The following is a 13,157-nucleotide window of genomic DNA, read 5'->3' as shown; positions in this document are numbered from 1 at the left end:
CAGGTTCTATCACGCTGGCACCCAGAGAAAGCAAGAGAGAATCAGAGCTGTCCATCTACAAGACAGACAGAGGGGAACCAGAACACAGCTTGAACTCTGGTGCCGAGAGAGAAAAAGAGTTAAGCTGCTGACCCCGAAGGAAGAGCCTTCCGTGCAGCCATGTGTGGGAATGCTGGACTAAGCAGCCAAGGCAGGTGGATGGTGTGAGAGAACTAGCATGAGTCAGCTGCTGACGAGAGAGCTGCATTTCACCTGCCTACAGTCCCCTGAGTGTTATTCCAGCTATTTGCTATCCACCTACTTCCTTCAGACCTAAGCATGAGCTGGAACCTGACCCTGGGCTTGATAATTGGCATAGTCATGAACCTGACAATAGCAATCTATAAGCCGAAGAGAGGGGCCTCAGAGAAACCAACCGTGCTGACCCCTTGATCTCAGACTTTAGCTTCTAGAATCATGAGAAAATAAATTTCTGTTGTTTAAGCCCCCTAGTCTGTGCCATTTTGTCATGGCAGCCCGAGTAGACTACTGTAGCTCTTGATAGTGGCTGAGCTGGCTTTCAGGAGGGAGGTAGGTCAGAAATGGTTCATTTATGGTGGCTACAGCACATACACGTTGCTCCCGTGGGCAGGAGTGGGTGGGCTGGGGCTGGGGGATGTGACTCGGAACTTGTTAGCCTTGCATTTCTCTAACACACTGATCATTGCTCACAGCAGCCCCTGAGCCCAGCTCTCTGACCTGCTAAGCTCCTCCACAGAAAGGAATTAACTGTGGCTACCTTCCCAGGCTTGGGTCAGAAGGCTGACATTTCACAAAACACTAAACGCAGGTGCCTGCCCAGTGTCTCCATCTGTGTGTCCACACTGGCTGCTCCTGCTCCGATGAAGGTTCAACAGTCCCACCTGCAATGTTTCCTGAATGACACCTGAAAACTCAGATGCCCGAATACTCAGGAACTGTTTTCAGAGGGGATTTGTTTGGAAAATACCCACAGGCATAAGGAAAGGCTCATAAATGACAGAAAAGGGAAGGAAGGACAAAGCAAAGAATGGATTCCAGTTTTTATAAATACAAAAAATTACGTAGGTTTGGAAGTGGGGTAGCTCTCTGAGCTCATGCAGGCACTACCTCCTATTAGGCAGTGGTGGAGTACCGTGGGCACACAGCAAGCGCTCAATAAACACTATGCTGAAGTGGCATGTTGGTGCTGTTAATGCCCAGACTGTGGCAGGCAAGCAAGGTCTTTCACACCCCACACCGCAAAGTGGCTCAGAAGATAGTGGCCTGCTTTTCAGACATACAAATCTCAGTACTGGGCCATGTGAAGATGCCGGAACTTCCCTGCTTAACTTATAAATATGATGGGAAAACTGTGTTGACAGAAGCAGCTTCAAGTTAACTTTTGCCACAGTCATGACAATTTTACTGACACCTGGCCCTGCTGGCTTTGAGCCAAACTGTAAAAAGCCCCTTAAGGTTTAAAGTCAATTGAAAAGATAACCTGTTATGTTCTGACTGCAGCCAGGTGAAGGTGCTTCAGGATGGGAGTAAATAAGTGTGGGGCCTTGCCTAATTCCACGGCCCACGGAGCCCCCAACAGCATTTATGTTTCAGAAATAGGGTGGTTGTTGCTAAAACACATTCAAAGATGCCTTGAAGGTTACAGGGTATGGCAGCCTTCTAAGTCTGAGACGGGGAGGCTGTAGCAAGTGATTGCTAGAGAGGGAAGATGAGGAAGAAGTGGTGAAATGGAGAAACTGGGTTTGATGCTGCCTGTGGGATTTGGGCTGACCATGTCTACTTCCTGAACCTCCTTTCCTGTCAACTGGCAAGGATCTGAAACTCCAGCTCAGGACCGTGTGAGGGTAATGTGGACCCAGGAAGCCATGCATGGGGGAGGGAGGTGGCACAGAGCAACTGCTCTGTATCTGTGAATGCAGGAACAGCCACCATGCAGGCTTCCAGCTGGCGTGGCTGGGGCTTGGATGCAGTAAATACTGATCTTCGGCTCACCCAAGCTGGCAGCAGAGTCTCTGGGATGTGTTGGGCTTGGCACTAGGAAATTAGCAGGCGTACTGAACTGAGTTGCAGTGTGCACTGGAACTATTAGATGGAAGTTGTCTTACACAGTAGTTGTTCAGAATAGTTGGTGAGGGGAGGAGGACAGGATTCAAATAGCCCCCGAGAATGGATGGTGATGTATCTGATGGATTTTCACCTTCTCCACGTGGTACTACCCAGTACCATGGGTGGCAGGGAGCCCTGATGGGCATTTGAACAGGGAAATTTCATCCTCCTTCTGCAAATGCTTCTGGGTCCCATGCTCTGTGCAGAAAGCTTGCAAAGCTCGTGTCTTTTGTGTTCTTGCTCCCAGATAACCCTCTGACCTCATCCTGCATCTCACCCATCTTCCTTGCTCACTCTGTTTCAGTCATACAGGCCTCTGGATGGTCTCTTACACAGGCCAAATATAGCCCTGCCTGAGGGCACTTGCACTTGCTGTTTCTCTAGCTGGGACTTCACCACTCCCAGACCGCCCTGCTCTCTCACTTCACTCAGGCCTCTGCTCCACTGTCACCTCCTTCCAGGGCCCATCACAGACTGCTCCATCTAAAACAGCACTTCTGCCTCCTTTGCTTCCCCATTCAGCTCCAGGACAGGAAACATAGACTTTGTTACCACTCTATCCTCATTGCTGAGAATAGTGCCTGGCACACAGCTGGGACTCAACATATATATGTATTGAATTAATGAGTGAGCAAATGATCAGACACTTTCCCTACCCAAAAAGGACTCGTATCTGATTCTTGAGTATGGGCATTTTCCTACTGATCACTGTCACCCTTGGGACGATGATCCCATTAGCTGTGGTTATGATGATGACAATGAGGATGTCCAATGGGTGGTGATTTGCAGTGTGCACTGGAACTATGAGATGGACTTTGTCTTACGCAGTGATGAGCACACTGCAGAAATGATAAGTAGGTTGTAGGTTTGAGTTGCTAGCCTAGAAGTCCTTGCACCCCCTCAGCAATGGTTAGCCCCCACCCTCTGAAACAGCCCATAGCATTTAGAGCAGCTCTAGGAAGGCTCAGGAAAGAGAAAGGGATGAAAGGTTTTGCCCGAAGCATAGTTTCTTTCTTCCTTAGGAAAATAGCATGAGTTCCAGTTGACAGGGGAGAGATGAACCTCTGCTCTATGAGTCACCCCTCAAGGGCTGCAGAATCAAAGGGAATACCAGGGACAAAAGACTCCTTGTCACTCATACCTGAATGAATGGGAAGAGGAGCCCAACAGCAAAGTTGGAGAGCCAGTTGACGGTGCCTGCGATGATGAAGGCAGCGGGCCGCTGAGATTGCTGGAAGAACTCACCGGTCAAGATGAACGGGATGCCACCTGCAACGTGAGAGCCAGGACATGGAGTTAATCACTCTGAGGTCATGCTTCCGACATCCATTCCATCTGCCACACTTTAGAGACACATCTGCAGCAGAGGAATGTTCTTTCAGCAGGAGCTGACTCTGCCTTTCTGGATGACAGCTCTAGGAGGGTGTGCTGGAGTTAGGCGACCCTCAGCCCTTCAGCCCTAAATGTATAAAACCCACTTCTCTGACCTGTCTCATCCAAATGAGAGATTTATCATGCTCTTGGCTCTCCAAATGCCCTCCAGATCACTCTGTCACCCATCACAAATTGAATACTGTATACATCAATTTGATGCATAAGGACACTGACATTTACTGACTATATTGTGCTATGAATGTTTACAATTAATCTTCAGAATAAGTGAGTTAGGAAGCTATTGGCTACCATTTCCCTGGGTGAGAAAACTGAAGCCTAAGGGGGTTACTTGATTTGCCAAAGGTTACTCCGCTCCTGGGTAGCAGAGCACAGATTTGGGGACTCTGGCCTCCAAATTTCGGCCTTTTTTTTCCCTGCTAATCCTTGCTTGAGAGAGGACAGAAGTGCCTGCCCAGCTTGGTACCTTTGGTCTCCTTCACGCCCCTTGACTGAACATGTAGTGGGCCCCAGTTCCAGAGTCACCCTGGTGGCCTAGCATTACTCAGTGGAGACATCATTGACACTGGGGTGGGACAAGTCTTGATCTCAAAGACTGTCCTGTGCAATTGCAGGGCGTTTAATTGAGGGCATGTATTACCCTGTGCTTTCTGATGCCAGGAGAGCCTCCAGTCACCACCACAGCCCAAACCTCCACAGATTTCCAAACCCACACATGGGCTGAGGTCTGTACCCTTCCATTCCTCCATGTCCTGTTCAGTGAGACCGGCAATTGTGCCCTGTACCCAGACCAGGACCTGGGGCTCAGCATGACTGCTGGGATCCCACTCTCACCTCCCCATCTCCAACTGGAGCCGCCAATGAGATCTATACCTGGGTGTTTCTCAGACAAGACAGTGTGGGCAATGGATGGGAAATCCCTCAGGGACTTTTACCAAACTCTAGAGAGACACTGAACACAATTTGGAAATCACTAGACTAGAGCTATTCATTGTGTCAACATCTGACAATTATATATATGCTGTGGCTGTTCCAACAGTGAGGTCAGAGGCAACATGAGCTTGCTTTCATGGGACTCTCTTGTCTGCTGGGATGACTGGTTCATTAAAAAGGGAGTGAGCCCAGGAATGGAAAACCAAACATGGTATGTTCTCACTCATAAGTGAGAGCTAAGCTATGAGGATGCAAAGGCATAAAAAATGATACAATGAGGGCTGGGCATGGTGGCTCATGCTTGTAATCCCAGCACTTTGGGAGGCTGAGGTGGGTGGATCACCTGAGGTCAGGAGTTTGAGACCAGCTTGACTAACATGTGAAACCCCGTCTCTGCTAAAAATACACAAATTAGCTGGGCATGGTGGCACATGCCTGTAATCGCAGCTACTCAGGAGGCTGAGGCAGGAGAATCGTTTGAACCTGGGAGGCAGAAGTTGCAGTGAGCTGAGATAGCACCACTGCACTCCAGCCTGGGCAACAAGAGTGAAACTCCATTTCAAAAAAAAAAAAAAAAGAAAGACAAAAGAATGACACAAAGGACTTTGGGAACCTGGGGGGAAAGGGTGGGAGGGGGTGAGGGATAAAAGCCTATAAATTGGGTAGTGTATACCATTTGGGTGATGGGTGCATCAGAATCTTGGGAATCACCACTAAAGAACTTATTCATGTAAGTTCCCCACTTGTTCCCCACCCAACACCGCCTGTTCCCCAAAAACCTATGGAACTACATAATAAAAAGAGAGTGAGTAAATGAGTAAATAAAGATAAATACAAAATGTGATAAGCATTCTGGAGGAGATGCGCTATTTTGGCAGTGGGTGGGGAAGGGTGCTCTGGGGAGGAGATGGAGGAGATGTGGATTGAAGAAGGAGATGCAGCTCCTGAAGATCTGGAGAAGATCGTGCCAGGTGGAGGGAGAGGGCCTATGGGTGAAAGGATTGGGCCAAGGTCTCCAACAGGGGCCAATCATTCAGACACCTGAAGGAGTGAGATAGCAAATGTGAGCAGGGCCAATGAAGCAGCCTCTTGTAGGTCATGGAGAAGGGTTCACAGTTGAAGAAAACCTCTTCAGGCTTCTTTGCAGAAGATTGAAACTGGACTTCTCCCTTATACCATATAAAAAACTAACTCAAGATGGATTAAAGACACAAATGTAAAACCCAAAACAATAAAAACCCTGGAAGACAACCTAGGCAATACCATTTGGCAAATAGGCACAGGCAAATATTTCATGCCAAAAACACCAAAAGCAATTGCAACAAAAGCAAAAATTGACAAATGGGATCTAACTAAACCAAAGAGCTTCTGTACAACAAAAGAAACTATCAACGAGGTAAACAGACAACCTATATAATGGGAGAACATTTTTGCAAACTATGCATCTGACAAAGATCCAGGAACTATAAGAAACTTAAACAAATTTACAGGAATAAAACCCACTAAAAAGCAGGCAAAGGACATGAATACTTTTCAAAAGAAGACATACAAGTGGCCAAAAATCATATGAAGAAAAGCTCAACATCAATGATCATTAGAGAAATGCAAATCAAAACCACAACGAGATATGTTCTCACAACAGTTAGAGTGCCTATTACTAAAAACTAAAAAAATAACAGATACTGGCTAGGTTGTGGAGAAAAAGGAACATTTACACACTGTTGGTGGGAGTATAAATTAGTTCAGCCATTATGGAAGACAGTGTGGTGATTCTTCAAAGACCTAAAGACAGAACTACCATTCAATCCAGCAATCTCATTACTGGGTATATATGCAATGAAATACAAATTATTCTATTATAAAGATACATACATGTGTATGTTCACTGCAGCATTATTCATAATAGGAAAGACCTGAAATCAGCCTAGATGCCCATCAATGATAGACTTGATAAAGAAAATGTGGTACATATATACCATGGAATACTACACAGCCACAAAAAAGGATGCGATCACATCCTTCACCGGGACATGGATGGACCTGGAGGTCATTATCCTTAGCCAGCTAACACAGGAACAGAAAAGTGAATACTACATTTTCTCACTTATAAACAGGAGCTAAATGATGAGAACAAACGGACACATAGAGGAGAACAACACACGTTGGGGCTTATTGGAGGGTGGGAGAATAGAGAGGATCAGAAAAAATATTAATAACAAATGGGTACTAGGCTTGGTACCTGGGTGATAAAATAATCTGTATGACAAACCCTTATGAAACACGTTGACCTATGTAACAAGCCTGCACATGTACCCCTAAACTTACAAATGAAAGTTAGGAAAAGCACTTTACACATATTTTTACATTTAATTATCACTGTGATATGATAGTTATTGCCATTACTTTTCCATTTAACATATAGAGAAACTGAAGCTTGTGGAAGTTAAGTAATTTTTTCAACAGCACATTACCAGTAGGCTGCAAACTCAGTTGCTCTGGGTAACTTCACAGCATGAGTCTTACTTACTCCCTTATGCTCCGAGCAAGTCCAGGATGAACAAAACTTAAAATACTTGAAAAGAACTTAGCTATCTTCATAGTTTTAATCTGAATGCTCTCCCAAACCCTGCAATTCATTCATCTCTCTCACTGAAAGCATTGGTGGCCTAATTTCCTAAGAGTTTCTCAAGGTCTGTTTCTTCCAATCCAAGGTAAAATGAGAAAGAATGGGGTTTGATACAGGAACAGAATGAATTTCAGGAAGGCCTTCTTTCATTTTTATTTTGTTTTTCAAAATGTAAATAGTTTTATTTTTTTCTGATTTTCATAAATAATATTTGCTCATGTAAAATATTTTTTAAAAGCATGCAACGTGGCAAAGTATAAAAAGGAAACAAAAGTTACCCATCGGCCTTCCACCTAGAGATGATCTCCATTTGTATTTTGGTAATTAGTTTTGACATTAAATGTTCTAGTGGAGAAGATTGGAGCTAGTTGGGTATTTTTCTTTTAGGTGATTGGCTTTTTCTACCCAGAGCCCTGAGGAAATTGTTGTTTATTTTTGAAATTCGTTAACATAACTATGATGTTTTGTTGTATTAGTCCATTTTCACACTGCTATGTACATACCTGACACTGAGTAATTTATAAAGAATAAAGATTTAATTGAATTACAGTTCTGAATGGCTGGGGAGGCCTCAGAAAACTTATACTCATGGTGGAAAGCAAAGGGAAGCAAGGTACATCTTACCACATCTAAAGAGGACAGAGAGAGAGTAGGGGAAACTTCCACTTTGAAACCATCAGATATTGTGAGAACTCCTTCACTATCACAAGAATAGCATGGGGGAACCACTCCCATGATTCAATCACCTCCTACCAAGTCCCTCCCCTGACACGTAAAATTACAATTCACGATGAGATCTGGGTGAGGACACAGAGACAACCCATATTACTCGTGTTGATTTTCCTGTAACAACTTTTTGTAGAACATAGCCTGTCCCTTTGAGCTGCAGATCCACTCTTCATTTACTTCTTATGTTATACCTTTGAAAATGCCTTCTTTTCTACATGTTGGATTCTTTGCTTCAGAGACACCAATTATTCTTGTGCTGGATCAGCTTTGTCTACCTTTCCTATTGGCCATCTCTTGAGTGACTTTATTCTCTTGTTTTCTGCATAGATATTGTATGCTCTGGGGAATCTCTCTTCCTTTTCCTCTCCCTCTCTTTCCTTTCTTCCTTGTTTCCCAGGTTGGCTCTTTCCCTGTGCATTTTCCTCCATTTCTCTTATCCTTGTTGGAGTGGGCTACTTTGTCCAGATTTCCACCGGCTGTAATATGGTAGAAGACCCATATTTGATACCTTTTCATTTTATCTTCTAGTTTGTCTTGGCTTCCACGTCACAGTTTGAGATCTGAGTACCACCTTTCAGTAAGTTTTCAATAAATTGTGGGAAAATGTGGCAGGGGTGGGGTGGGTAGAAAACTTGGCTAGGGCTGTCAGCAGCCCTTATGGAGGATCTTGGTTCTGCTCTCTCTCTCCGCTTAGATTGTGTATAGTGACATGCACCAGAACCCATTCCATGTGGTCAGGGGCATATTCTACTCCAGTGGCCTTTAACTGGTTTCCTCAAATTAGGACATAGTCTTAGAAAGCAGCAATCCCCAGGACCCTTTGGCAGGGGTGTTTTGGGGGAAGGCATTTTATCTTTCCCTACAATTGCTGACTCACCTGCTCACTCCAACGCCCCCATAAAATCAAGGTGGAAGTGAGAGTTCTTAGGATTTATCAAATGTCCTTCTCCGGTCAGTGCTGTTTTCTGAAGAGTGGAGATGGAATCTCCTGTGCTAGAATTATTCTTTGTTGGCTGCTAGTTTTCCAGGCATGTGATATATTTCCTTGTTTGGTTACTGCCCGCCATTTTTTTTCAATCTGTGTAAAGGTTTGCTTTGTTGGTATTGTTATTATTTTTTAACAACTACTTTCCTGCTCATTTTCTTAGGTATTTGCAGGAGGAAGTTCTGTAACAAGGTTATACGTGACCATATTTACCTAAAATCCCATGATTATTAGCTTTTCATAGGTAAGTTCTTGGTATTTCTTGAGGTAGGTGTGTAGGTGCTGGTCACCTGAAAATGATATGATTCAAAATTAAAGAGCAGGTGAAAACAGTCTCTTATAAAGGATTTTGCCAAGAGACTGCTTTTTAAAAAAATTCTGTGGTTTGAGACCTTTACTTTTGTGGACACTTTTATTCATAAAAATGCTAGGCACACCTTATCTCATCAAATTTTTCTTCATGATCAAACTATGAATTATGAATTGAAATTACAGATTAGGAAACTGACATTTCAGGAAATAGAGGACCTTGCCCAATTACTAGTCCTGCTTGTGACTTGAAGAGATAGGACATGAAGTTGGGTCTTCTGACCATGTTCTTTTGACAGCACCTCTCAGTTCAGAAGAACAGAAATACGGGGAAGGTGTCATGTTTGCATCCATGTGTCTTGCACGGGGTCCTCTTCATATCGCAGGACTCAATATATGCTACCCAATAGTGCACTATAGCATAAACTTTGAAAATTAGCCCCAAATAATTATGTATCTGGGTCCACTCATCTTGTTATCTTAGAGTCTTCTTTGCTATTTTGTTTGAGTATCCTATTCTGGATCGCCCCAGCAGCAGACCCTGAGAAGTAGTTTTTGTGCCAGTTGATCCCAGGAAATGCAGGTAAGAGTGCGAGGAAGTTAAGGAGGTGGATAAGGGGTATGTTATCAGCAACACACCACCACAGGCAACCACATCATTATCCAACTGGGACCTTTGGGAATCTGTGGAAAACACACCTCTTGCCCAATCTGAGGGGCAAGAGGGCTGGGTTATTTACCCACTATGTCCCGTCAGTCACTCCTTGAATACTGAGTTTTGGGCAGTGATTTTGGCCTGCCAGTGTGGGCTGAGAAGACTGGGAAAGTCTTCAGGCAAAAGGCTGCATATGGGAGCAGTTGTAGGTCTGTCTGGGAATCACAAAAGGGTGTGGATGAGGGGATCTGGGGGAAGGTAACTGGAATCTTTGCTACTGCCATCTATTCCTTAAGGGTTTTAACTTCGCAGTGACTGCTGCAATAATCATGTAGCCAAATAGCAGCAGTGAAGAAAATCCTTATATCTTAGACACCTAAGAACTAGTTTCAGGAGCTGAGGTATAACATTAGGGTTAAGAACATGGGGTGGAGGTCTCGCACTCTAATTAGGAGCGTGGAGTGAGGGACTTACCCTAAAGTTAGGGGCCTGGGTGAGGGTCTAACACCACAGTTAGGGGCCTGGTTAGGGCTTGATACTATAGTTTGGAGCATGCTGCTTGAATCAGACCTGGATTAGAGTCTCGGCTCTGCCACTTGCAGACTCTGTGTGACCTTGGGCACATTAGTTCATCTTTCTGGCTTGAATTTCCACTTCTGTAAAGCAGGGACAATGAAACTGATTTCATGGGGTCATTGCAAAGCTCAAAGGACCGAATGCAGATAATACACATTGAATTGTGTCTGAGGTATGATTACCACTCAAGAGCTTTTCCTGATTATTATTCTTCTTCAGAAGAAATGTGTTCTAACTGTGATCAGAGTAAGCTTCCTGTCTCCTGGAGCCCATGGACACCGAGCCACGCTGGCTGTTTTCCTGAGTGGGTGGCTTGCCCGCCAATTTGCTTTGGCAGAAAAAAAGCTTCCCCAGGAACATATAGTTGCTCTTGCCTCAGTAGCACATACGCTGTAGAGAAGGAAACTAGATTTGAATCCATGCATTTGAGGCGTGGAATCCCAGGATATTCCCTAGGACTCTAGGGAAAAAAAAACAGACTCTTGTTTTACAGATTAGGAAAATGAGGCTCATAGAGGGAAATACATTTGCTCAAGGTCATAAAACTTGGTAGAAGAGCAAGATTTAGTAAAAAGGAAAAGAAAGTCCCTCTGACTTCTTTCTTTATAGAATATCAAGAGGTGATATGGATTGAGGTGTATGTCCCTCAACTTGAAATTATTTTATTCCCCTCTTCCCCTCTCCCCATCTCTTTACCTCCCCCTCTCATTTTTCTCCCTTCTTGCCAGAAAATAGAAAATATATGCTGATTAATTGTGTATTCTATGTGACAAATTGCCAAGTAATTTAAAAATTCTGTATATATTCTAAAAATATTCCTTATAATTTTGATAAGTTATCTACATCATTAATAATGTATCTATTTACTTCATTGTATAATGCCATTATTTTTCCTTCAGACATGTTTAAAAGCAAAGAAATATTTTTCCACCTCATTGGTAAATTTCAAATAGCTATATTTAGTTACGTTCAAGTGAAAAGGAATTGAATTATGCACGTTCTTCATATAAAAAGTACTTTTTGAAAATTGCCTTTTCCTCCAAATCTCTATTCTGTGAATCTGTGCTCCAGCTCAGCTGGTCCAACAACCAATCTTGTGGCAACAGCACCTCTGGTGTCTATCATGAGGAACTATCTGATAACTTTCTCCAGAGATAAACCTGATATAAACTCCCATTATTTACCTATGAGGTATCTGGCCACATGTGTCTATGGTTCTCAGTTTTCTCATCTATAAAATGAAGCTAACAATAGTTCCTTTGTTTTGTTTTGTGCATTAAATGCGATGTGCTTAGCAATGTGCACTGTGGTGTTTCTCCAAAGCCTGCTTTGTAATTTCTGCTTTCAGCAATCTTTCCTACATATTATGTTTAGGCCCTTTCTCCCTCCTCTCTATTTTCTAACTCTTGCCCATGTACCCTAGAAAAACTTCAATTTTAATTTCATTTTCGAATATAGGAAATAAAGGGAAACTGCCTAAACTTGTCCTTAATTCATATTTATTAGAATTCTTCCTATGGAACCACTATCATCAATTTCTTGCCCTTGAAAATGCCTAGAAACCCCCTTAAAAACTCCCATAAGTGTGTCTATCTGTGACTTAATCCTTTAAATATATTTTCTGGGCCCTTGAAAATGCCTAGAAACCCCCTTAAAATTTCCATAAGTGTATTCATATGCCACTTAATCCTTTAAATATATTTTCTCTTGAGCATTTAAAACTAGCTCTTTTCTTTGATTGAAATATAATCATTTTGAAAACTCTTCATGGTCATTCTGCTTTGTTTATGTCAATAGACTTAATCTCATTCATCCATTTCCAGCGACATTTACATGTCAAGTCCTGTGCTAGGCATTGGCAGAATCTCCCAGTTGGTATGAGAACTATCTTAGGAGGCAGTTATTCTAACTCCATTTAACTGGTGAGGAAGTTAAGACCCAGAGTAGAGAGTGACTTGCTCAAGGTGGCACAAGCAGGAGATGATAGACTTGACCTCGAAACCAAGAGATCTGGATTCAGGTAAGAGACTCTCTCCTCTGCCCTTTCTCTGGGAGAGACATTTGAGAAAGTGCAAATGCACAGGTTCCCAAATAGATTTATTTTATGACAACAGCCAGCATGTATCAGCAATCAGAACTCATGCCCTGCAGCCTGTTGGGGGATCTGGGACCAGAGTGCGTGCAGGAAGCTCCTCCCCTGAGAGGATGTATCCGAGGTCTGTCCTCTCATTTCTGAGAGGAGCTTAGATACCCACCTCCTCAGGCATGTGCTTCCTAGGTAGGGAAGCAGGGGAGGCTGCTGAGCAACCAGGAATGACGAGGTGTGGCAGATGTTTCCTAGGGGCTCCTTACAGAGCCTTGACTCACCCTGACTCTCAGTGGGCGCCTCTGGCTCTGCTGACCACCAGGTGGGAGGTGTTGGTCCTTCCCTAGACCTCAGGTTCCTTGCCTATTATCTCACTTAATGAGCTATTTAAAATCTCAGTAAAGTCAAAACCTTGATAGTGCTTACTTGGCACATGGGAAATTATCACCACGTGGAGGTGGCCAGGCCAGTGCCAAGAGCACTGGCACTAACTCCTGCCCGAGTATCCAAGAGAAATCTCAATTTTAATTTCATTTTTAAAAAATCATTAAATTATCACATGCTCATCATTTTTGGTGGGTTTGTGAAGAAAACAAATCTGCAGGAAACCATTTATCATTTCTTTCTAGAACTCTGGATTTATAATTTATGTTGTTACAGAATAAATTTAAATCTGCCTTAATAAAGGCAAGGAGGGAAGGAAGGAAATTCAGACTCACTAAGCGCCTTCTGTGTCCAG

The 13,157-nt window shown here is 43.5% G+C and overlaps 1 protein-coding gene across 3 annotated transcripts in view; it reads right to left on the bottom strand.

Moving 5' to 3' along the window:
• The window catches only part of SLC2A9 (solute carrier family 2 member 9), a 246,552-nt gene that overhangs the window by 27,317 nt on the left and 206,078 nt on the right, over positions 1 to 13,157 (bottom strand). For all 3 annotated transcript variants that reach the window (XM_017970671.4, XM_008993600.6, XM_054253479.2), the window contains one exon: positions 3,269 to 3,396. In XM_017970671.4, the coding sequence (XP_017826160.4) occupies positions 3,269 to 3,396 (128 nt within the window). The remainder of the gene's footprint in view (positions 1 to 3,268; positions 3,397 to 13,157) is intronic.

The sequence above is a fragment of the Callithrix jacchus genome, chromosome 3, assembly GCF_049354715.1.
Source record: "Callithrix jacchus isolate 240 chromosome 3, calJac240_pri, whole genome shotgun sequence".
NCBI classification, from domain to species: Eukaryota; Metazoa; Chordata; class Mammalia; order Primates; family Cebidae; genus Callithrix; species Callithrix jacchus.
This window is presented reverse-complemented; position numbering and strand designations above follow the sequence as displayed.